This window comes from Schistocerca serialis, chromosome 4 (genome assembly GCF_023864345.2).
Source record: "Schistocerca serialis cubense isolate TAMUIC-IGC-003099 chromosome 4, iqSchSeri2.2, whole genome shotgun sequence".
In the NCBI taxonomy this organism is placed as follows: Eukaryota; Metazoa; Arthropoda; class Insecta; order Orthoptera; family Acrididae; genus Schistocerca; species Schistocerca serialis.
This window is the reverse complement of record NC_064641.1, coordinates 570309226-570331491: the sequence shown is the minus strand read 5'-3', so window position 1 is coordinate 570331491 and position 22266 is coordinate 570309226. Positions and strand designations below refer to the sequence as shown.

At 43.0% G+C, this 22266-nt stretch overlaps 1 protein-coding gene across 1 annotated transcript in view; it reads right to left on the bottom strand.

Moving 5' to 3' along the window:
* Window positions 1-22266, bottom strand: part of LOC126474021 (UNC93-like protein) — a 422847-nt gene that overhangs the window by 9255 nt on the left and 391326 nt on the right. The window contains exon 6 of the mRNA XM_050101426.1: window positions 20022-20289. Within this exon, the coding sequence (XP_049957383.1) occupies window positions 20022-20289 (268 nt within the window). The remainder of the gene's footprint in view (window positions 1-20021; window positions 20290-22266) is intronic.

Genomic DNA, 22266 nt, shown 5'->3' with positions numbered 1-22266 from the left:
TACATGGCCTACATAGTTATCTAACTTCGTGCAGTATATTATGCTTCCAAAACACATCAGCTACTGCAGATCAACACTGAATCGCTGTCGATAATTTCACATCAATTTTGACGGGAGCGTTCTTGAAACGATTAACTGTAATCTCCATGGCAGTCTTTAGACATTTATTATCTTGAGCTGTTAGCATCATGCCATAGCGGGACTTATATGCAGGAAGCCAAGAGTGGACAAAAAAATATTGGGTCGTTAAGGACACTTTGAAGAATTTTACATTATATTAGTGACCTGAGGTAGACATAGCATAATTTTACAAAATATGCCGTTATATTTACATCAACCTAAAGAAATTTATTTGTATGAAAACCTATGCAATACTATCAGTGTATGACATCAGCACACCAGCATCACGAAATATATCCCAGCCTAAATGTAAACAAAAATTGGAATTGCGTTTAGTAATAAAATAAACTAGCTGCTTTAATTACGCATACGTAAATTACCTTTGGAGAGCTACACCGTCCTAGGTACCACCGTATAGCAATTCTAGTGGACAGAATTACCATACAAAGCGTAGGCCACTGTGGAGCTTGTAATAAAATTTATAGCCTCGACGCTATCAATGTAACTCGATAGTTCGGTGCCAAAGTAGTTAATAAATCACATGAATTTAGTTGCTTCTCTGGCTGATACCTCGTGAATGCTGAAATGGGTAGTGTACATGGGACAATTGTCGTTCCCTGTTACTAGCACCTGCCGTAATATCGTAAAATTTAGGAAATGAGTGAAATAAAAACAGAATGTGAATTCTGGATCAAACGAAGTCACTATGAAGTGAAGATTCTATTAAGCCTTGCCATTATATGTTGCTTTCTGATTATCCGTCAAGTGTGCGTGATTAATATCTTGGTGTACACTGACTTGTAAAAAATATATATAGATGCAGACATATGCGCACTGTGTTGCTGGACAAACAGATTTCCTGATTAAGAATGTGTAACTAAGTTAAATACTAGTAAAAGCAGTTAATTATATTCTTCAATACTATTTACATGTCGGAAACTGGATTCGTTTTCACGAGTACTTTTTTCAAATCTGTTCTTTCAAAAACTATTCGGAAAGTACACTGAGGGGACAAAAGTCTTGGGCTAGCGATATGCACAGATACAGACAGCGGTTGTATCGCATATATAAGACATAGAAGGATAGGGCACTGGTGGAACTGTCAGTTGTATTCAGATAATTAACGTGCAAATGTTTCCGGCATTATTTTGGTCCCACGACGGGATTTAACACACTCTGAACTCGGAATAGTAGTTGGAGCTAGACCCATGAGACATTCCATTTATGACATCGTTAGGAAATTGAATATTCTGAGATCGACAGTTTCAAAAGAGTGCCGATAACTCAAATTTCAGACATAGCCTCTCACCACGGACAACGAAGTGACCAAGGCCTCCACATAACGACCGAGAGCAGCAACGTTTGCGTAGAATTTTCAGCGCTAACACACAACCAAAATTGCGTGGAATAACAGCAGAAATCAATTTCGGACGAACGACGAACATATCTGTTAAGACAGTGCAGCGAAATTTGGCGTTAATGGGATATGGGAGCAGAGGACCGACGCGAGTTCCTTTACCAACAGCACGACATCGCCTGCAGCGCCTCTTCTGGGTTCGTGACCATACAGGTTTGACCTTTCACTGTGACCTGATCAGATATGTCCGGATTTCAGTTGTTAATAGTTCATAGTTGGGCCCGTCTGTGGCTCAGACCCCATGCAGCCATGGACCCAGGTTGTCAACAAGGCACTGTTCAAGCAGGTGGTTGTTCCATAATGATGTGAACTATGTATAGATTGAATAGACCGGGTCCTTTGGTTCGGCCTAACAGATCACTGTCGGGACATGGTTATGCCCAGCTACTTGTATGCCATTTCCAGCAATTCATGGACCACAGGTTCCCATGACAATGCGATACCTCAACCGAGCCTCAATCTTTCACGATTGGTTTGAGGAAAATTCTGGACAATTTGAACGAATGGTATACCCACCCATGTCACCCGACATGAATCCCGTTATAGGACATAATCGGGAGGCCAGTTCGTGCACCAAATCATGCACCGGTAACACTTCCGCCATTATGGTCGGTTACAGAGGCGACATGGTTCAGTATTTAACCAGGGAACTTCTAATAACTTGTCGAGTCCAGCCAATTCGAGCTGCTGCACTATGCTGGACTGAAAGAGGTCCAACACGATATTAGGAGGTATTCCATGGCTTACTGTCACCTCACTGTAAGGTCCGATACGTCGCAAAATGGAAAGGACAATAAAACTCCTTTGAAGCTTTGCGCAGATGTATTGGGCACAGTCTCTAATATGCCGATCGCTTCAAGTAGCTCTTTTCAGTTATCAGTACACAGTGAGCACGTAAAGATATCCAGAACAGTAGTGGCTTCTGCCGAATATATGTGCGCCTGCTTTGCCGTCTCACCTGATTTCATGCAACCCCATATGACGCAGCCACGCATTTCCTTCTTCGTGACAGTTCTCGGCCGCACACTGCGAGGGCAACGTGGGCGCCCCTGCACCGTCTTTTATGGGAAGTATCTGATCACACACCATAGAACCCAGGCTTGGCTCACACGAACCGCTAGCTATGAAGACAATTTTTTGGCACAAACAGACTGTAGACCAGGGTAGAGAGGTGTCAGAAAGTGCAGGCGGCTACCTTCTATGACGAGAGTGTTGGAAAGTTGGTACAACGCTGCAACAAATGTCTAGGTCGGAAGGGCGACTATGTAGAGCTGCAAGGTGTAGAAAGCTGTGGCAAATATTTTTTTTTATTTTCGCTATGGTTTCCAAATCGCGATCTATTGGGCCTTACTCTCAGACTAGCCCTCGCATATAGATTTCTGCAACTGTCCTAAATAACTTAAAGCGATTGCCATGATGGAACGGGCGACTATCTATCTCATCCTTCCCCAATTTAAGCATTTCAACCGTCTCTAATTACTTTAGTGTCGACAGGACGATAAAATCAATTATTCCTCCAATGGCTTTCCTTTCAGCACAAACTTAGTGTGAGTATTCCAACAAAATGAATTTTCCATAACGTTTTGGGTAAAGATTAGAATATAAAAACTCTAACATATAGGATCGGGAATTCTATTTCGTTACTTGATCATCTAGCACCTCATAAAAATTCACGAAGCTTACGCTATACTGTCTCCCACAGGACACTACTAAACCTTTCTATCCTGAAGCTCTAGAAGGCCTGTCTGTTTCCATCACAGATGCGACACTTCATTTCGTAATCCGTTTCTCTCATAATCTGTTAGAATATCGCCGGCCGCTGTGGCCGAGCGGTTCTAGGCGCTTCAGTCCGGAACCGCGCTGCTGCTACGGTCGCAAGTTCCAGTCCTGCCTCGGGCATGGATGTGTGTGCTGTCCTTAGCTTAAAGTAGTTGTTAAGTCTAGGGGACTGATGACCTCAGATGTTATGTTCAAAAATGGCTCTGAGCACTATGGGACTCAACTGCTGAGGTCATTAGTCCCCTAGAACTTAGAACTACTTAAACATAACTAACCTAAGGACATCACACACATCCATGCCCGAGGCAGGATTCGAACCTGCGACCGTAGCGGTCTTGCGGTTCCAGACTGCAGCGCCTTTAACCGCACGGCCACTTCGGCCGGCTCAGATGTTATGTCTCATAGTCCTTAGAGCCATTTGAACTATTTTTTCTGCTAGAATATCTATCGAGCCTTCAGATCTATATGCTAGTTGAACTTGTCCCATAACTCCACAATACTGCGAATCGCTCTGTTGAAGGTTCAGCGTTTTCGAGTCACCAGTCTTTTAACTGGTTTCATGCGGTTCACCACAAATTAATTTCCTGCGATAACCTCTTTATTTCAGAGTAGCACCTGCATCCTACGTCATCAGTTATATGTTGGATCTATTTAAATCTCTCTCTTTCGCTCTAGCTTTTACCCAGTACAGTTCCCTTCAGTATCATCGAGTTTATTCCATGATGTCTTATCACATGCCATATCACCCAGTTCCTTCTCGTTGCCAGATTTATTCCTCATACATTCTTTCTTCTCCGATTCTGATCTTAAACGCTTCGATTTTCTTGTGTTCTGGATTTTCCACAGTTCATGATTCACTACCATACAATTCTGTGCTCCAAACACACATTTTGATTTCCAGAAATGTCTTCCTCAAGTTAGGGCCTATGTTTGATATCAGTAGACTTCTCTTGGCCAGGAAAGCCCTTTTTCCCAGTGGTAACCTGCTTTTTACGTCCCCATTACTGCGTCCATCATGTTTATTTAGCTACTTAGATAGCAGAGGTCCTGAACTTCGTCACCTCCATGACCCCAAATTATGATGTGAAGTTTTTCGATATGTCATTTCTGCTACTTCTGATTATTTTCATCTTTCTTCGATATACACTAAATCAGTATTCTCTAATCATTAGACTATCCATTCTATTCAGCAGATCTTGTAACTCTTCTTCACCGAAGGCAACAATGTCGTCAGCGAATCTCATCATTGATATTCTTTCATGCTGAATTTTAATTCCACTTTTGAACCGTTTGTTATTGCTTCTTCGATATACAGACTGAACAGTAGGGGAGAAAAACTACATCCCTGTCTTACACCATATATATATATTTTCTCTCTCAACAAGCAGATATTATTTGATCTGCTAACGCGTAGCTACCGAAGTTAGCCAGTTAGATTACATCTGATAGATTAATTAACAAAAAAGTAAAGAATATTGCACTGGAGTGCTAATTACGCTTCGTTTCTCTCTCTCTCTACCCCATTCCTGCACCCCTCCCTTCCTCCTTCCCTCCCTCTCCCCCCCTCTCTCTCTCTCCCTCTCACTCACTCTCTAACTCTCTCTCACACACACACACTCTCTCTCTCTCTCACACACACACACACACAGTCAGGCACATGTACGAGCACTCACGTTTACAAACTCATTTGTTTGAGAACTCCCAGAATAATGGTCTAAATCAGACCAAAATCGGACTATTCGTAGAACAGTGAAACGATAGTAAATGCCCAAGATTCAAGAGCTGTCGTACAGTAGTTCAAGCCGCACCCTCTTCTGAGCGGTCAAAGAGGTCCATTTTACGCCATGCTCTGACGATGCAGCGCCATCATACGAACAGAGAACTGCAAGCAAGTGCCCGTATGCCCCGTCGTCGTCAAGGGTGCAGCATCAGAATCTCAATGCAATGTAATGGGGGAGGATGATAGGTTTCTTGGAAATGAGTTTGTCGTAACGTATCATTGCGTCTCGTAAAGGGCACCCTGCTACGGCAGTGATGCTTATATGAGTAATCAGTGATTAGAGGGGTGTTGTGCATAGCGAACAGAGGGCACTATTCCACACGATGTGACAACAGCGCGGGATGACCGTTATCTTGTCCGAACGGCCGTACCCACAGAACAGCTTCGCCCACAGTGTTGGATCGACATTGGAGCACTAGAACAGATGTGGCCATAGCTGCGTCCATAATTGGAAACCATCTGCTGAGGGCTATTCTGGTGGCACGCAGTGATTTGCCTCGGATTTCAATGACCAGAAACCATCAAAGTCTCAGACTGAAATGGGCACGTGACAGCCGTCACTGAAACGATTTCCTTTTTTTTCCTTTTTGTTATTTGAGTCATCAGTCTTCACACTGGTTTCATGCGGCCCGTCACGAATTCCTCTCCTGAGCCAACTTCATCTCAGAGTAGCACTTGCAATGTACATCATCTACATTTTTGACTTATACAGCTTCCTCTAGCACCATGGCAGTCATTCGCTGATGTCTTAACAAATGTCCTTTCATCCTGTCCCTTCTTCTTGACAATGTTCTCTACATTTTCCTTTCCTCTTCGATTCTGCACAGAAACTCCTCATTCCTTACCTTATAAGTCCACTTTATTTTTAACATCCGTTTATAGTACCACATTTCAAATGCTTCTATTGTCTTCTGTTCCGGTTTTCCCACAGTCCACGTTTCACTGTGCTGCATACATACATTCTCAGAAATTTCTTCCTCAAATTAAGGTCTATGTTTGATACTAGTAGACTTCTCTTGAACAGAAATGCCCTTATGCCTGCTTCCGATGTCCTCCTTACTTAATCTGTCATTGGTTATTTTGCTGCCTAGGTATCAGAATTCCTTAACTTCATCTACTGCGTGATCAACAATACTGATGTCAAGTTTCTCCCTTCCTCATTTCTGCTGCGTCTCGTTACTTTTGTCTTCCCAGTAGCTGAGTGCTCAGGGCCACGGAATGTCAATCCTAAGGACCCGGTTTCGATTGCCGGCTGTGCCGGAGATTTTCTCCTCTCATAATCATCATAATTTCATACGCATCGGCGCGCAGGTCAGCGAAGTGGCGTCAACTCGAAAGACCTGCACGCAGAGGACGGTCGACCCGACGGGAGACCCTAGCCACACGACATTTACTTTCGTCTTTCTTCGATTTACTCTCAATCCATATTCTGTACTCATTAGACTGTTCATTCCATTCGGTAGATCATGTAATTCTTTGTCACTTGCACTCAGGAAAGCAATTTGATCAGCGAATCGTTTAATTGATATCCTTTCATCTTGAATTTTAATTCCACTTCTGAACCTTCCTTTTATTTCCAGCATTGCTTCCTCGGTACACAGATTGAACAGTAGTGGCGAAAGACTACCTCCTTTTTAATTTCGTTCTTGGTCGTCCACTCTTATTCCCTCTTGTCTCTTGTGCATATTGTATATTACCCTGCCCTCCCTATAGGTTACCCTAATTTTTCTCAGAATGTCGAAAATCTTGCTCCATTTTACATTGTCGAACGCTTTTTCTAGATCGACAAATTCATGAAAGTGCCTTGATTTTTCTTTAGTGTTGCTTCCATTATCAACGGCGACGTCAGAATTGTCTCTCTAGTTCCTTTGCCTTTCTTAAGGCCAAACTGATCAGCATCTAACACATCCTCAATTTTCTTTTCTATTCTTCTGTGTATTATTCTTGTAAGCTAGTTAGATATATGAGATATTAAGTTGATTGTGCGATAATAGTCACGCTTGTCGGCTCTTGCTTTCTTCGGAATTATGTAGACGGATTTTTCCGAAAGCCAAATGTTGTGTAGTCAGGTTCATACATTCTACACACCGAACTAAATAGTCGTTTTCTTGCCAATTCCCTCAATGGTTTTAGAAATTCAGATGGAATGTTATCGACCCTTTCTGCCTTATTTGACCTTAAGTCGTCATAAGCTCTATTAAACTTAGGTTCTAATACTTGATCCCCCGTCTCTTCTATATCGATTTCCGTTTCCTTATGTATCACATCACACAATCTTCCCCCTCATAGTGGCCTTCAATGTATTGTTTCCACCTATCTGCTCTCTCCTCTGCATTTAACAGTGGAATTCCCATAGCACTCTTAATGTTACTAACCCTATTTTTAATTTCACCGAAGGCTGTTTTGAATTTCAAATATGCTGAGTCAGTCCTTCCGACAATCATTTCTTCTTCGATTTCTTCACATTTTTCCTGGTGTCATTTCGTCTTTGTTCCATGAATGTACTATTTATTTCATTCCCAGTGACTTGTATTTCTGTATTCTGTAATTTCCCTGACAACTTTTGTACTTTCTTCTTTCATCGATTAACTGAAGTATTTTTTCTGTTACCCAAGGCTTGTTCGCAATTATTTTCTTTGGCTTGCGGAGTATAAATGTAGAATGTAGAATCCACCCATCAAATATTCAGCATTCTTCTGTACCACCACATTTCGAAAGCTTCTATCCTCATCTTGTCCAAACTATTTATCGTCCATGTTTCACTTCCATACATGGCTACACTCCATACAAATACTTTCAGAAACGACTTCCTGACACTTAAATCTATACTCCATGTTTACAAATTTCTCTTCTTCAGAAACGCTTTCCTCGCCATTGCCAGTCTACATTTTATATCCTCTCTACTTCGACCATCATCAGTTATTTTGCTCCCCAAACAGCAAAACTCCTTTACTACTTTAAGTGTCTCATTTCCTAATCTAATTCCCTCAGCATCACCCGACTTAATTCGACTACATTCCATTATGCTCGTTTTGTTTTTGTTGATGTTCATCTTATATACTCCTTTCCAGACACTATCCATTCCGTTCAACTGCTCTTCCAAGTCCTTTGCTGTCTCTGACAGAATTACAACGTCATCGGCAAACCTCAAAGTTTTTATTTCTTCTCCATGGATTTTAATACCTACTGCGAATATTTCTTTCGTTTCCTTCACTGCCTGCTCGATATACAGATCGAATAACATCGGGGATAGGCTACAACCCTGTCTCACTCCCTTCCCAACCACTGCTACCCTTTCATGTCCCTCGACTCTTATAACTGCCATCTGGTTTCTGTACAAATTGTAAATAGGCTTTCGTTCCCTGTATTTTACCCTTGCCACCTTCAGAATTTGAAAGAGAATATTTCACTGAACATTGTCAAAAGCTTTCTCTAAGTCTACAAATGCAAGAAACCTAGGTTTGCCTTTCCTAAATCTTTCTTCTAAGATAAGTCGTAAGGTCAGTATTGCCTCACGTGTTCCATTATTTCTACGGAATCCAAACTGATCTTCCCCGAGGTCGGCTTCTACTAGTTTTTCCATTCGTCTGTAAAGAATTCACGTTAGTATTTTGCAGCCGTGACTTATTAAACTGATAGTTCGGTAATTTTCACATCTGTCAACACCTGCTTTCTTTGGGATTCACGTTAGTATTTTGCAGCCGTTACTTATTAAACTGATAGTTCGGTAATTTTCACATCTGTCAACACCTGCTTTCTTTGGGATTCGAATTATTATATTCTTCTTGAAGTCTGAGGGTATTTCGCCTGTCTCATACGTCTTGCTCATCAGTTGTTAGAGTTTTTTCAGGACTGGCTCTCCCAAGGTTGTCAGTAGTTCTAATGGAATGTTGTCTACTCCCGGGGCCTTGTTTCGACTCAAGTCTTTCAGTGCTCTATCAAACTCTTCACGCAGTATCATATCTCCTATTTCATCTTCACCTACATCCTCTTCCGTTTCCATGACATTTTCCTCAAGTACATTGCCCTCTATATACTCCTTCCACCTTTCTGCTTTCCCTTCATTGCTTAGAACTTGGTTTCCATCTGAGCTCTGATATGCCTACAAGTGGTTCTCTTTTCTCCAAAGGTCTCTCTAATTTTCCTGTAAGCTGTATCTATCTTACCCCTAGTGACACATGCCTCTACAACCTTACATTTGTCCTCTAGCCATTCCTGTTTAGCCATTTTGCACTTCCTATCGATCTCATTTTTGAGACGTTTGTATTCCTTTTTGCCGGCTTCGTGTACTTCATTTTTACATTTTCTCCTTTCTTCTGTTACCCAAGGACTTCTACTAGCCCTCGTCTTTTTACCTACTTGATCCTCTGCTGCCTTCACTACTTCATCCCTCAAAGCTTCTCATTCTTCTTCTACTGTATTTCTTTCCCCCATTCCTGTCAATTGTTCCCTTATTCGCTCCCTGAAACTCTGTACAACCTCTGGTTTAGTCAGTTTATCCAGGTCCCATCTCCTTAAATTCCCACGTTTTTGCAGTTTCTTCAGTTTTAATCTACCGTTCATAACCAATAGATTGTGGTCAGAGTCCACATCTGGCCCTGGAAATGTCTTACAATTTATAACCTGGTTCCTAAATCTCTGTCTTACCATTAAGTAATCTATCTGAAACCTGTCAATATCTCCAGGGTTCTTCCATGTATGCAGCCTTCTTTCATGATTCCTTAACCAAGTTTGTGCTCTGTGCAAAATTCTACCAGGCGGCTTCCTCTTTCATATCTTGGCCCCAATCCATATTCACCTACTATGTATCCTTCTCTCCCCTTTCCTACTACCGAATTCCAGTCACCCAAGCCTATTAAATTTTCGTCTCCCTTCACTATCTGAATAATTTCTTTGATTTCATCATACAGTTCTTCAATTTCTCCGTCATCTGCGGAGCTAGTTGGCATATAAACTTGTACTAATGTAGTAGGCCGCGGGGTTATGCGTTCACTATGTATGATTTCATCATACATTTCTTAAATTTCTTCATCTGCGGAGCTAGTTGCCATATAAACTTGTACTAATGTAGTAGGCCGCAGGGTAATGCGTTCACTATCCCCCGTGAACCATGGACGTTGCCGTTGATGGGGCGGCTTGCATGTCTCAGCGATACAGATAGCCGTACCGTAGGTGCAACCACAACGGAGGGGTATCTGTTGAGAGGCCAAACAAACGCGTGGTTCCTGAAGAGGGGCAGCAACCTTTTCAGTAGTTGCAGGGGTAACAGTCTGGATGATTGACTGATCTGGCCTTCTAACACTAACCAAAACGGCCTTGCTGTGCTGGTATTGCGAACGGCTGAAAGCAAGGGTAAACTACAGTAATTTTTCCCGAGGGCATGCAGCTTTACTGTACGGTTAAATGATGATGGCATCCTCTTGGGAAAATACTGCGGAGGTAAAATAGTCCCCCATTCGGATCTCCGGGCGGGGACTACTCAAGAGGATGTCGTTATCAGGAGAAAGAAATCTGGGGTTCTACGGATCGGACCGTGGAATGTCAGACCCCTTAACCGGTCAGATAGGTTCAAACATTTAAAAAGGGAAATGGATTGGTTAAATTTATATATAGTGGGAATTAGTGAAATTCGGTGGCAGGAGGAACAAGGCTATTGGTCAGGCGAATACATTCTCCTGTAAGCGTTTCATTTACTCCTACCTCTACAATTGAATTCCAGTCTCCCATGACTACTAGTTTTTCATCTCCGTTTATGTACTGTATTATTCTTTTAATATCCTCATATACTTTCTCAATCTCTTCTCCTTCAGTGTGCATTGTCGGCATGTATACCTGAACTATCGCTGTCGGTGTTGGTTTGCTGTCGATTCTGATAAGAACAACCGTATCACTGAACTGTTCACAGTAACACACTCTCTGCCCCACCTTCCTATTCGTAACGAATCCTACTCCCATTATACCATTTCCCGCTGCTGTTGATATTACCCTATACTGGTCTGACCAGAAATCCTTGTCCACTTACCATTCTACTTCACTGACACCTAGTATATATAGATTGAGCTTTTACATTTCCCTTTTCAGATTTTATGGCTCCCCTACCACTTCAAGCTCCTGACATTCCACGCCTCGACTTATTGAACGTTATCTTTTCGTTGGTTACTCAGTCTGTTGCTCATGGTCATCTCCCCCTTGGCGGTGGCCTCCGAGAGATCCGAATGGGGGACTATTCCGGAATCTTTTGCCAATGGAGAGATGATCATGACAATTTGTCAATTACAAGCCACATGTCTTGTGGACACACTTTGTGCCGTTAATGCAGTGGTTTCCATTGCCTCTTGCATCCTCATGCCTTTTGATCATTGCTGAGTCTTCCACCTTTTGGGGCAGTTTCCCACCCCAAGGACAAGAGTGTGCGCTGAACCTCTGTTCGCTCCTCCGCCCACTATGACAAGGCCGTTATGAGAATGAGTGTGACATCTTATGCTGGAAGTCTTCGGCCGCCAATGCTCATTATTAATCAAAATTTAAACAGAGGCGGGTTTCGAACCCGGGAGCGAGAACGTTTTGCTTAGTAATCAAACACTCTAACCCTATGCACTAGCTGGGTAAATGTAGCAGACGGCTTTAGAACCACTCTCAGGACATGTACAGTTCAGCAAATATAGTCATTAGCGCTTTGTCATATCCATAATCTATGGAACAAATTTCATTGTAATCACGTGTTGTAGTTTTCACGAACAGTAATGTACATGCAAACAGCAGCGTACATACGTCGTGAGACTATGATATCTTGTTGTATACTGAGTGCCAACGTTCCTGGAAAATTATTGACACGGCTGCATGTGGATATGTTGTTAGTTCCGGTAAAATTCTTCTGGCGTTTGCAAATTGATTTACGATGTTGGACTCTCAGCTGCTATCACAAATGATTAAAAAAACATCAACTCCGGTCCGAACAGTGCTCTAAAGGTGCAACCATATCGACCGACCGCCATATCATCCTCAACGGATTGGCTTCATTGGACCCAGATATCGAGGACCATTTGGTCAGCATGCCGTTCTTCCGGCCGTTGTAAGTTTTCGTGACTGGTAACGGTACTTCTCAATTAATCAGCACCTCAAATAGACTAACAAGGGCTGAGTGCAGCTTGCTTATCAACAGCACTCGGCAGACCTGGATGGTCACCCATTCAGGTGCTAGCCAAGCCCAACAGCGCTTAACTTCTATGATCTGTCGGAAACCGGTGTTACCACTCAGGCAAGGCTGTTGACACTGCAGATGTTTACCATCAGGATTTTGATGTGTAGTCACCCTGCCGTAGTGGCTGATTCTCATAATGGGGTCACACTATCAAAAAGTTATGCGAGAAAGGGAACTCATTTTTCAAGCAGCATGCCGCTTCTTGAAGTAGCTTGCCAAATTATCAGTTTGTAACACTCTGTAAGATTTTTCTAGCAGTTTGATGAATGGACATATGTCAAAACGGCAACTTTACTTAAGAAAGCCAATGGAGAGGTATGTATAGAAGGGCGAGGTAGAGTCGAACGCATTAACAAACGGTGTATTTGCCTGACAAAGGCAAACTTATGTTGTGACAATAAACACTTGTGTTAATGAATGAAAGAAATAAATTACGGTTTGTTAGAAATTGTGAAAAGTTGTTGTAAGTGTAGTACAACAACTGCTCTGTTTTACATGCTTTGTGGACCGAATGACATTTCAGCTGCTGTGTTCCTTTCGGGTCATATACGCTCGGCGGCAGACAACGTGAAGGGGCAGCTTTAAATGCTGACGGAGGATCAGAATTAATACAGGAGGATTTGAGAATTAGAAAACACCGCGACACCACCATCATTAGCAAACACTCAAGTAAATGGAACGACTGTTCCTAATTTTTGCTGCCCAAACTGACAGATTTGTAGAAGACAGCACGAGTGGGAAATGCTAGTAATTCGATGGATGTATCTGACGAAGCTATATTTGTCGTGTGTAACAGCCATCACAGTCGATAAAACCTGAAATCGTCACAGTTCGATCGCACCGCACCTCATTCTGCCTCGCAAACAAACGCATGAAACATTAAATACAGCGATTTATTCCAAAAGAATTTTCGCGTGAGTGAGTCTCTCTCTCTCTCTCTCTCTCTCTCTCTCTCTCTCTCTCTCTCTCTACTCAATTGCGCAGACGTTGGCAAACGTATGTTGAAACCAGTGTGATTCAAAGGTAAACGTTTTGTGTTTACAGGGTGTTAAAAACTGTCAAATATATGCGGTAGCACCCATCTAAACAAGTAAAGTAGTACAGTAAACATGGGTCCAGATACGCACTCCTTTTAAAGTCTGTTGTTCATATAAGGTACTGAACGTGACGTCTATGTTCAATGCAGGAATTTGCGCATTCTTTGAAGTACAGCAACTGATCATGAAGTACCGTCCAGGCCTGAAAATGACTTAGTATTCCCTTGCTGCTGATAGTAGTACAGAATTTACGTCTACCAGATGTAGCACCCATTACTCCTCTCTGGTGTGCGGGCTGAGTTATCACGAAAATGTTCGTTTTTTCCAAGTTAACACATTTGCACACGCATTCAGACAACTGGTTAATGTGCTCACTATGGGATGTGACCACCTCTAGCAGCTAAAAAGGCCTGACAAGGACGGAGCATGCTGTGAATAATGTTATCAATGCCATGTTGAGGCAATGACACGCATTCTTCCTGCGGAGCTACTCGCAAGTCTTACAGAATGGTTGATGAATGTTGACGTGATGGAACCCGTCTCCCAAGTGCATCCCAGATATACTCAATGGGATTCAAATCGGAAGAGCGAGCAGGCCACGCCATGTGTGCAGTATCTTCCATTTTCAAAAACATCGGCCACTCGTGCTCTATGAGGTCTAGCATTATCGTCCGTCAACACGAAGTCAGGGGGCACAGCACTCACAACAACCGTACATGAGGTCCCAAGACTTCGTCACTGTACCTGACAACAGTTAAAGCCTTCCGATTCACCCATACAATTTCATGAAGAGGTGATAGAGTGGTCAACATAGCGCCTGCCCACAACATTAGCGATCCTCATCGATATCGGACTCTTTTCACAATTTTTGGGTCTCGAAATCATGTTCCACATTCCCTTCAGAAGCGAATCCGTCGAGAATCACTCTCTAGACCAACTCGGGACTCTTCTGTGAAAAGAATATTGGCTCACTCTTCGACTATACGGGTGGAATGTTGACGACTCTACTCAAGACTTTCGCTCTGAAGAAAGACGCGTCATAGGCCCACATACAGCAGGCGTACGACAGTAAAAAAACAATTTGTCGAAGCCTTCTCCACGCCGTTTGCCTCAGTACGAAACGTCCAGTGGATGCTGCGAAGTACGATGCCAGTTGCTACGCTGTACTGAGGCGGTACCGTCGTGCCTTTGCAGCTGAATAACGGTCCTCTCTTTCTGATGTCACACGTGGTCAGCCCTGTCCTGGGCTTCAGAATAAGGTTTTGGTCCCTATAAACTGTCTCCACATCTGAGAAACAACAGAATGATTTCCGTAAACCCATCGGGCCTTATGAGTTTGCGACTGTCCTGCTTCCATTCTTCCTACGTGCCTACACTGCACAGATTCTGGTAGGAGTCTTCTCTGTACCATACTGCACCATCTGTGTACACAACGATTGTGGATGTGGGACTACCCGACAAACACTACTACGGTTGGTAGATGCTCTGACGTCATGGTTGGAGCGGTTTTCCGTTGGCCGAAGTGCCATCTTCCATGCAGAACACGATCGTACGGACATCTGTTGACAGTTTGTATGATTATATCATGAACTAATCAGAGGACAGGGAAGCAGCATTAACTTTGGACAACAATGTATATTTGGCGCACGTGACAAAAGGGCTGGAGTTATGTAACTTGTACAGTCCTTTGCATTTGTCCTCTTGGGTAATGCAATAGTTCCACTTTTTGTGAAGGCGAGTGGTATTACAACTTAATATTATTTAAATACCACAATAACCAATTTACTTTTGATTTTGTCATTACTGTTTCGTAGGAGCTCTGCCGTGACGTCATTTTTACCAAAAACTGTAAACTCCTCCTATGACAAAAGTAGCCGAACCCAAACATTTTAGCAAGTCTACTATTCTTTTTTTCAGTTTGAATTTTCATCAATATGTGATCCTAAGTACTTAGAACTGTACGCCTTGCTTATAATTTCTTGTTCGTATACTAAGTTCATAGAAGGCGGGATGTCTTTGATAGTACAAAACAGAATGCGCCGTTTCTTTTCAAAGTTTAAAGCTAGCTTAATTTTTTGGTATGGAATATAAACTGAAATTTATGAAAAAAAGACATTTCGTTTACGAAGACGGTCAAAAACGTTTTATAATTTCTGTTTATTTGTTGGTTTACTTGTTGACAGCATCACTTTTTTATGACACATTCTTAACTGGTTTCAGACACATTGTCCATCTTTAGATGCTCAGTGCGAAATTTAGGATACAAATTTTCTCACATTGTAAACACACAAACATTGGTCACTAAATGCTCCTCTCGGCATCTACAGATGGTCAAGGTGGCTGAAACCGATTTAGGCTGTGTCATAAAAAAGTGATTGTGTCAACAAGTAAACAAAAATAATACAATGAATTGTGTTCGGAAGTCTTCTATGAAGGTATTTAGTTGAAGTACAGCCCTGTGAGGAAGTGAAACGCAGACCATGAACACTTCACACAAAAAGAGAACAGAAGCTTCCGAAATACGGTGTTGTAGAATAATACTGAAGATTAGATGATACAAGACGATTGTAATCAGACTTTCCCTACCTGAGCCAATGTAGACGGAAAGATATTTACTGTAAAGGTACCTAACTTGACAGGAATGATGTTCAGATTGTGTGCTGCAGGATTTGCGCCGTTGGTAGTTGTAGTGTCATGTCTTGCCGTTAGGCGCTGTTGCTGATACCGCAACGTAGGGTTGAAACACAAGCATCGGTGTACATTAGCTGCAGACATTCAACATGGGTCTGGACAAGGTGGACAGGGCTTTTCTCGAAAAGCTGTCTCATCAAGATAGCAGCAATAGTGCTGCTGGTGTTCGAGAGTCTCAATGCATGAAAGGAATACAGGGAAGTCCTCTTTCCGTGCCGGGGATGAAGAACATGATTTTAAAGTTGGAATTAACAGGCTATTTGGGAATTGCTCCTGAGACTGACCGACGGAAAATTGTGTCACAGATTGTTCAAGACGTTACTGCTGTCATGGCTGAGAATACAGGACAGAATGTGCGACCTTGAACCAGTGACCTGACGTGTAAACACTGTGGTTCACAGTTCGAACTGTCTTACCAATAATTGGAAAACGGTATGTCTAGTGCGGGTCTAGGCTGTAGTGGATGGAAATGGTCATCGCATTGAGTAATGTTTGTGACCTGGAGCAGGAACATGATACACGGTTAGCAAAAGCTAAAGGGTCATGTGGAAGTTAAAATGATTTTGTTTGAATGATTTATTCGCTATTACTCTTCCACATGTCTCAAGAAAGTAATGTTTCCCCAGAGTTTCACTGTCCTACGGTCACTCGTTTTTCATAGCCGCCACTTCAAGGAGCGAAAGTTTAATTACAACCACAGGGTATAACTACTGGAAAAGTGGTGCATCTAACTGGGAAGAAATGGCGATTATGGCACGTAACGGTTGAAAGAACGGATCTGTTGATAATGCACATACTGAGGGAACAAGGGACAAATTTCGCAATGTAAAGAAGTTGAGAAGGGGGAATGGGAAGAGGGGAAATTGCAGAGGGGCCAAGACTTGAGTACAGTGAGGAGGCTCGAATAGATGCAGGTTGCAGTAACTAGGCAGGGAGGAAGAGACTGAGACAGAATAAACTTGCCCCGAGGGTCGCATCAAAGCAGTCTTTCTACTGAAGATACTCTGTTTCCTTTGGTTCATGACACCGGTCAGCAATACTTCTGAAAACGTACAGGGTGATTCAAAAGAGAGAGAAGAGGTTTCAGTTGTCTACTGCAGACAAACTATGAAAGATAACAACACCTTGTGCGTGTCACTGGATAGAGAAGAATTTAATGTTTTGACATAGCTGCGCTGTTGTTTGTAGCAACATGGCGACTAAACCACAAGAGACATCGTGGAATTTACAGTCCATTATTGAAGTGTAATGTGCATTCTGCCGTAGAGTGAACAAGAAGCCGCCTCTGCATATGCATTTTATGACTGGCATAAAAGTGCTTGGAAGGTCGTTGAGTATGCAGAGGAAGAGCACTGGTCAGCCGCGCACGTCTGATGGAAATGTGTGTTGAAATGTATCGGAGATGCGTTCACACGAAGCCGTGGGAAGTCCACAAGAAGTTCAACTTCCTCAAACAATGGTGTGACTTCTTAGGAAGCGACACCTGCTTAGGAAGCCTTACAAATTTCAGTTACTGCAGCAATTATTGCTTCCTGGTGACCATAGCAGAAGGTACGAATTTTGCATTTCAGTTCCCCTGGATATGCCAGAGGACGCTTTTTCCGACCGACTCATCTTTGTCGGTCACTTATCAGGAAATGACACCTGCTTATGAAGCCTTATAAGTTTCAGTTACTGCAACAATTATTGCTTCCTGGTGACCATGACAGAAGATACGAATTTTGCACTTCAGTTCACCAGGATATGGCAGAGGACGCTTTTCCGACCGACTCATCTTTCTGGACGAATCGACATTTCATCTGACTTGTAAAGTAAAGCGCCATAACGTAAGAATATGGGTCCAGAAAAAGTTCAATTTCCTCAAACAATGGTGTGGCTTCTCCGGAAACTACGCATGCATATGAGGCCTTAGAAGTTGCAGTTACTGCACCGATTATTGCGTCCCGGAGAGCATAACAGAAGGTACAAATTTTGCACTTCAGTTCTCCTGGATATGGCAAAGGACACTTTTTCCGAACTACCCATCTTTCCCGACGACTCAGTATGAAAAGTACAAAAGTATCGCTGACTGGTATCATGAATCAAAGGAAACAAAGTATATTATTATGGTCATCAGTCCAAAGACTGCCATGATGCAGCTCTCCTGGCAATTTTACGCTGACTGAGTCTCTTCATCCCTGCCTAGTTATTGCAAGCTACCTCTATTCGATGTCTGGAAAGTAAAATGCCGTAGTGTAAAAATATGAGTGTCACAAAATCCTGGCTACGTCGTCGAACATGACACAGACTCACCAATATTGAACGTGTTTTCTGCCGTTTCTGTTCACAAAGTTCATGGACCTTTCTTTTTTTTTTGCGGAGGAAACTGTGAGAGGAATATCATACCTGAACACGTTGCAAAATTGGTTTTTTCCTCAGCTTCACAAAAAAATTAGTTGTTTCATTTTTATGGATGACGTCGCCCCATCTCAATTTACGCTGTTATCTTAACAACACCATCCCATAACGCTGAATTGGAAGAGGAGGACAACAAGATCTTCCAGAATGAGATTTTCACTCTGCAGCGGGGTGTGCGCTGATATGAATCTTCCTGGCAGATTAAAACTGTGTGCCGGACCGAGACCCGAACTCGGGACCTTTGCCTTTCGCGGGCAAGTGCTCTACCATCTGAGCTACCCAAGCACGACTCACGCCCCGTCCTCACAACTTTACTTCTGCCAGTACCTCGTCTCCTACCTTCCAAACTTTACAGAAGCTCTCCTGCGAACCTTGCAGAACTAGAACTCCAGAAAGAAAGGATACTGCGGAGACATGGCTAAGCCATAGCCGGGGGGATGTTTCCAGAATGAAATTTTTACTCTGCAGCGGAGTGTGCGCTGATATGAAACTTCCTGTCCGGCACACAGTTTTAATCTGCCAGGAAGTTTCAACAAGATCTTGTTCACTGCTTTTGGACTGCCAGGTCATCAGAGCACATAATTTGCTCTGTTCCACTTGTGGCAGTTACTCTTCAAGAGCTGTTGAAGCTGTCGATTCTATAAACTGGGACCTATTGATTTGATTCGTGTGTAGCATGAAATGGACTATAATTTAGATATTTCTCGAGCAACGCACAGTGCCCGTGTGAGTGTACTCTGTAGTGTCTGTAAGACCAGAAGACTTTCGAGCTTCCTCTATCCAGTGACATGCACAGAGTGTTTCAGCCTTTCACATTTGGTTGTTGTTGTGGTCTTCGGTCCTGAGACTTGTTTGATGCAGCTCTCCATGCTACTCTATCCTGTGCAAGCTTCTTCATGTCCCAGTACATACTGCGGCCTACATTCTTCTGAATGTGCTTAGTGTATTCATCTCTTGGTTTCCCTCTTCGATTTTTACCCTCCACGATGCCCTCCATGTCACAGAACACGTCCTACCAACCGATCCCTTCTTCTAGTCAAGTTGTGCCACAAGCTCCTCTTCTCCCCAATTCTCTTCAATACCTCCTCATTAGTTATGTGATCTACACATCTAATCTTCCGCATTCTTCTGTAGCACCACATTTCGAAAGCTTCTATTCTCTTTTTGTCTAAACTATTTATCGTCAGTGTTTAACTTCCATACATGGCTAGACTCCATAAAAATACTTTCAGAAACGACTTCCTGACACTTAAATCTATACTCGATGTTAACAAATCTCTCTTCTTCAGAAGAGCTTTCCTTGCCATTGCCAGTCTACATTTTATATCCTCTCTACTTCGACCATCATCAGTTATTTTGCTCCCCAAATAGCAAAACTGCTTTACTACTTTAAGTGTCTCATTTCCTATTCTAATTCCCTCAGCAGCACCCGACTTAATTCGACTACATTCCATTATCCTCGTTTTGCTTTTGTTGATGTTCATCTTATACCCTCCTTTCAAGATACTGTCCATCGCGTTCAGCTGCTCTTCCACACACTCACTCTGACATTGGTACACCCTGTGTATCTCTTTACTGGGAGAGAGTGCTGTGCGTTACCGTTGATCTGCGCGAGCCAGACGCCGTCGCAGGCGCCCCAGACGCCGGACAGCACGAAGTAGACGGCGCGGTCGTCGGCGTGCGGCCGCCACGCCAGCAGCGCCGCCAGCAGGCCGGCGTGCAGGGCGGCCGCGGCGCACACCACGGGCAGCCGGCCCGTCGCCTTCACCAGCCAGCTGGCGCCCAGCGCAGACGCCGAGTTGCACGCGCCGTAGCAGATCATCACCCAGCCGATGTTCTCCACGCCCCACGCGCACGTCACGTACGACTGCAACACAGCGCGTCTCTGCTGCAGCCTTTCGATACAGAAACACGGGAATCGTGGTTTAATGTCTCGACTTCTTTTGGGTGTCCGCGAGTGTTTTCTTCTTTTTTGGGGGGGGGGGGGGGGGAGGGGAGGGGGTCATCAGTCTTCTGACTGGTTTGATGCGGCCCGCCACGAATTAGGTTAACGTGCGAGTAAGTTTGAGCTTCAAAGTGGCGCGCTTATCTCGCTTTTTTCAGTCAGTTGCTATAGTAAAAGTTTCCACACCTATCCAAAAAGCAACAGTCTCCAGATGAAAGTCTCTTAGTGAACTCCATCCCAAAGGAAGTCCCCAGATATCACTGACGAGGCCGGCCGGAGTGGCCGAGCGGTTCTAGGCGCTACAGTCTGGAACCGCGCGACGATTACGGTCGCAGGTTCGAATCCTGCCTCGGGCATGGATGTGTGTGATGCCCTTAGGTTAGTTAGGTCTAAGTAGTTCTAAGTTCTAGAGGACTGCTGACCTCAGAAGTTAAGTCCCATAGTGCTCAGAGCCATTTGAACCATTTGAATCACTGTCGAGGCATAAGCATTGGTCGTCACGGAAAGGACGTTTACGAGCAGGTTTTGCTTCGTCTGTGCAGTGATCAGTGAGTGTCAGCGCCCATAAACAAATAACTGTGTCGTTAACTCAGTAAAAAATGCCTCTTTCACTCACATTAATTAGAACCAAAAATGGTCAGTGCTCTGGTTTCTTTTGTATTACGTATTTATATTCTTTTACATTAAGTATTTATAAAATATTATGTAGTTTTTAAGAAAAAGGAATTGTAAAGTTCTCATTGGGTATTTAAATTTATCTTTGTATATTTCAAGTTAACAGTGTGACATGGCATTATGTATATTGTTGTTGGCTGTACAGGACTATAAAAGAACATGAAGTGTTACTGACTGGTTTCGATACACGTTAACGTGTATATTATGTACTATACTAATGTACTATACTATCATGTGAATTTAAGCAAAGATCGTCATCATAATCATGAAAAAATGGTTCAAATGGCTCTGAACACTATGGGACTTAACTTCTGAGGTCATCAGTCCCCTAGAACTCAGAACTACTTAAACCTAACTTACCTAAGGACAACACACACATCCATGCCCGAGGCTGGATTCGAACCTGCGACGGTAGCGGTAGCGCGGTTCCAGACTGAAGTGCCTAGAACCGCTCGGCCACTCCGGCCGGCCATAATCATGAGTCCAAAAAAGTATATACACGAGTTTTGTTAGATTATATTTTGCCCTGAACGATTACTAGTGTTTTGTTTTACACATGATTCAATTATATGTGCTATTCTGTGTTATGTAGATTGGTTTAGTGTGTACCTATTCTAGCAGTTGGCTAGTGTAATTACGTACTGTATTTTTATTGTTTATGGTAGCAATTTCCTCTTGATTCATTTTCATTTACTGTGTGTTACTCAATATCAGTCATTCTGCTTATGTGATTTAAATTTGATTAAGCTTGGTCGATGTTGGCTATTCATGCTACGGACGGTGTATTTCGGTAGGTGTTGAGAATATTAGTAGAAGCAATTCAATACTGTTTAACATCTCACATCCGTTACAGTTATAAAATGTCGTATTAAAACGCCTTCAGCAGTCTAAATTTCCAGTTGTTTTATTTAAGCAAGCAGTTCCAGAGGTACGTTACGCCATCCTCAGGTCCCCTAGCCAACATGTGCAAAGGATCCTACCTCTGGTCCAGTCAAAATGGGGAGCAACATTCAGTGAGTGGCGTCAGTAGATTTCTTCTAGACACAGCGAAAGCTTCGATCATCTCTTGCCGATGTTTAATAGTCGGAAAGTGATGAACAAAGGGACTGCCATGTGAAGAAGAGATTGACGGATACCAGTCACTTAATACTATCGCACATTTTGACTGGACCAGAGATAGAATTCTTCCTACACGTCGGTTAGGGGGCCCGAAGATGGCGTAAT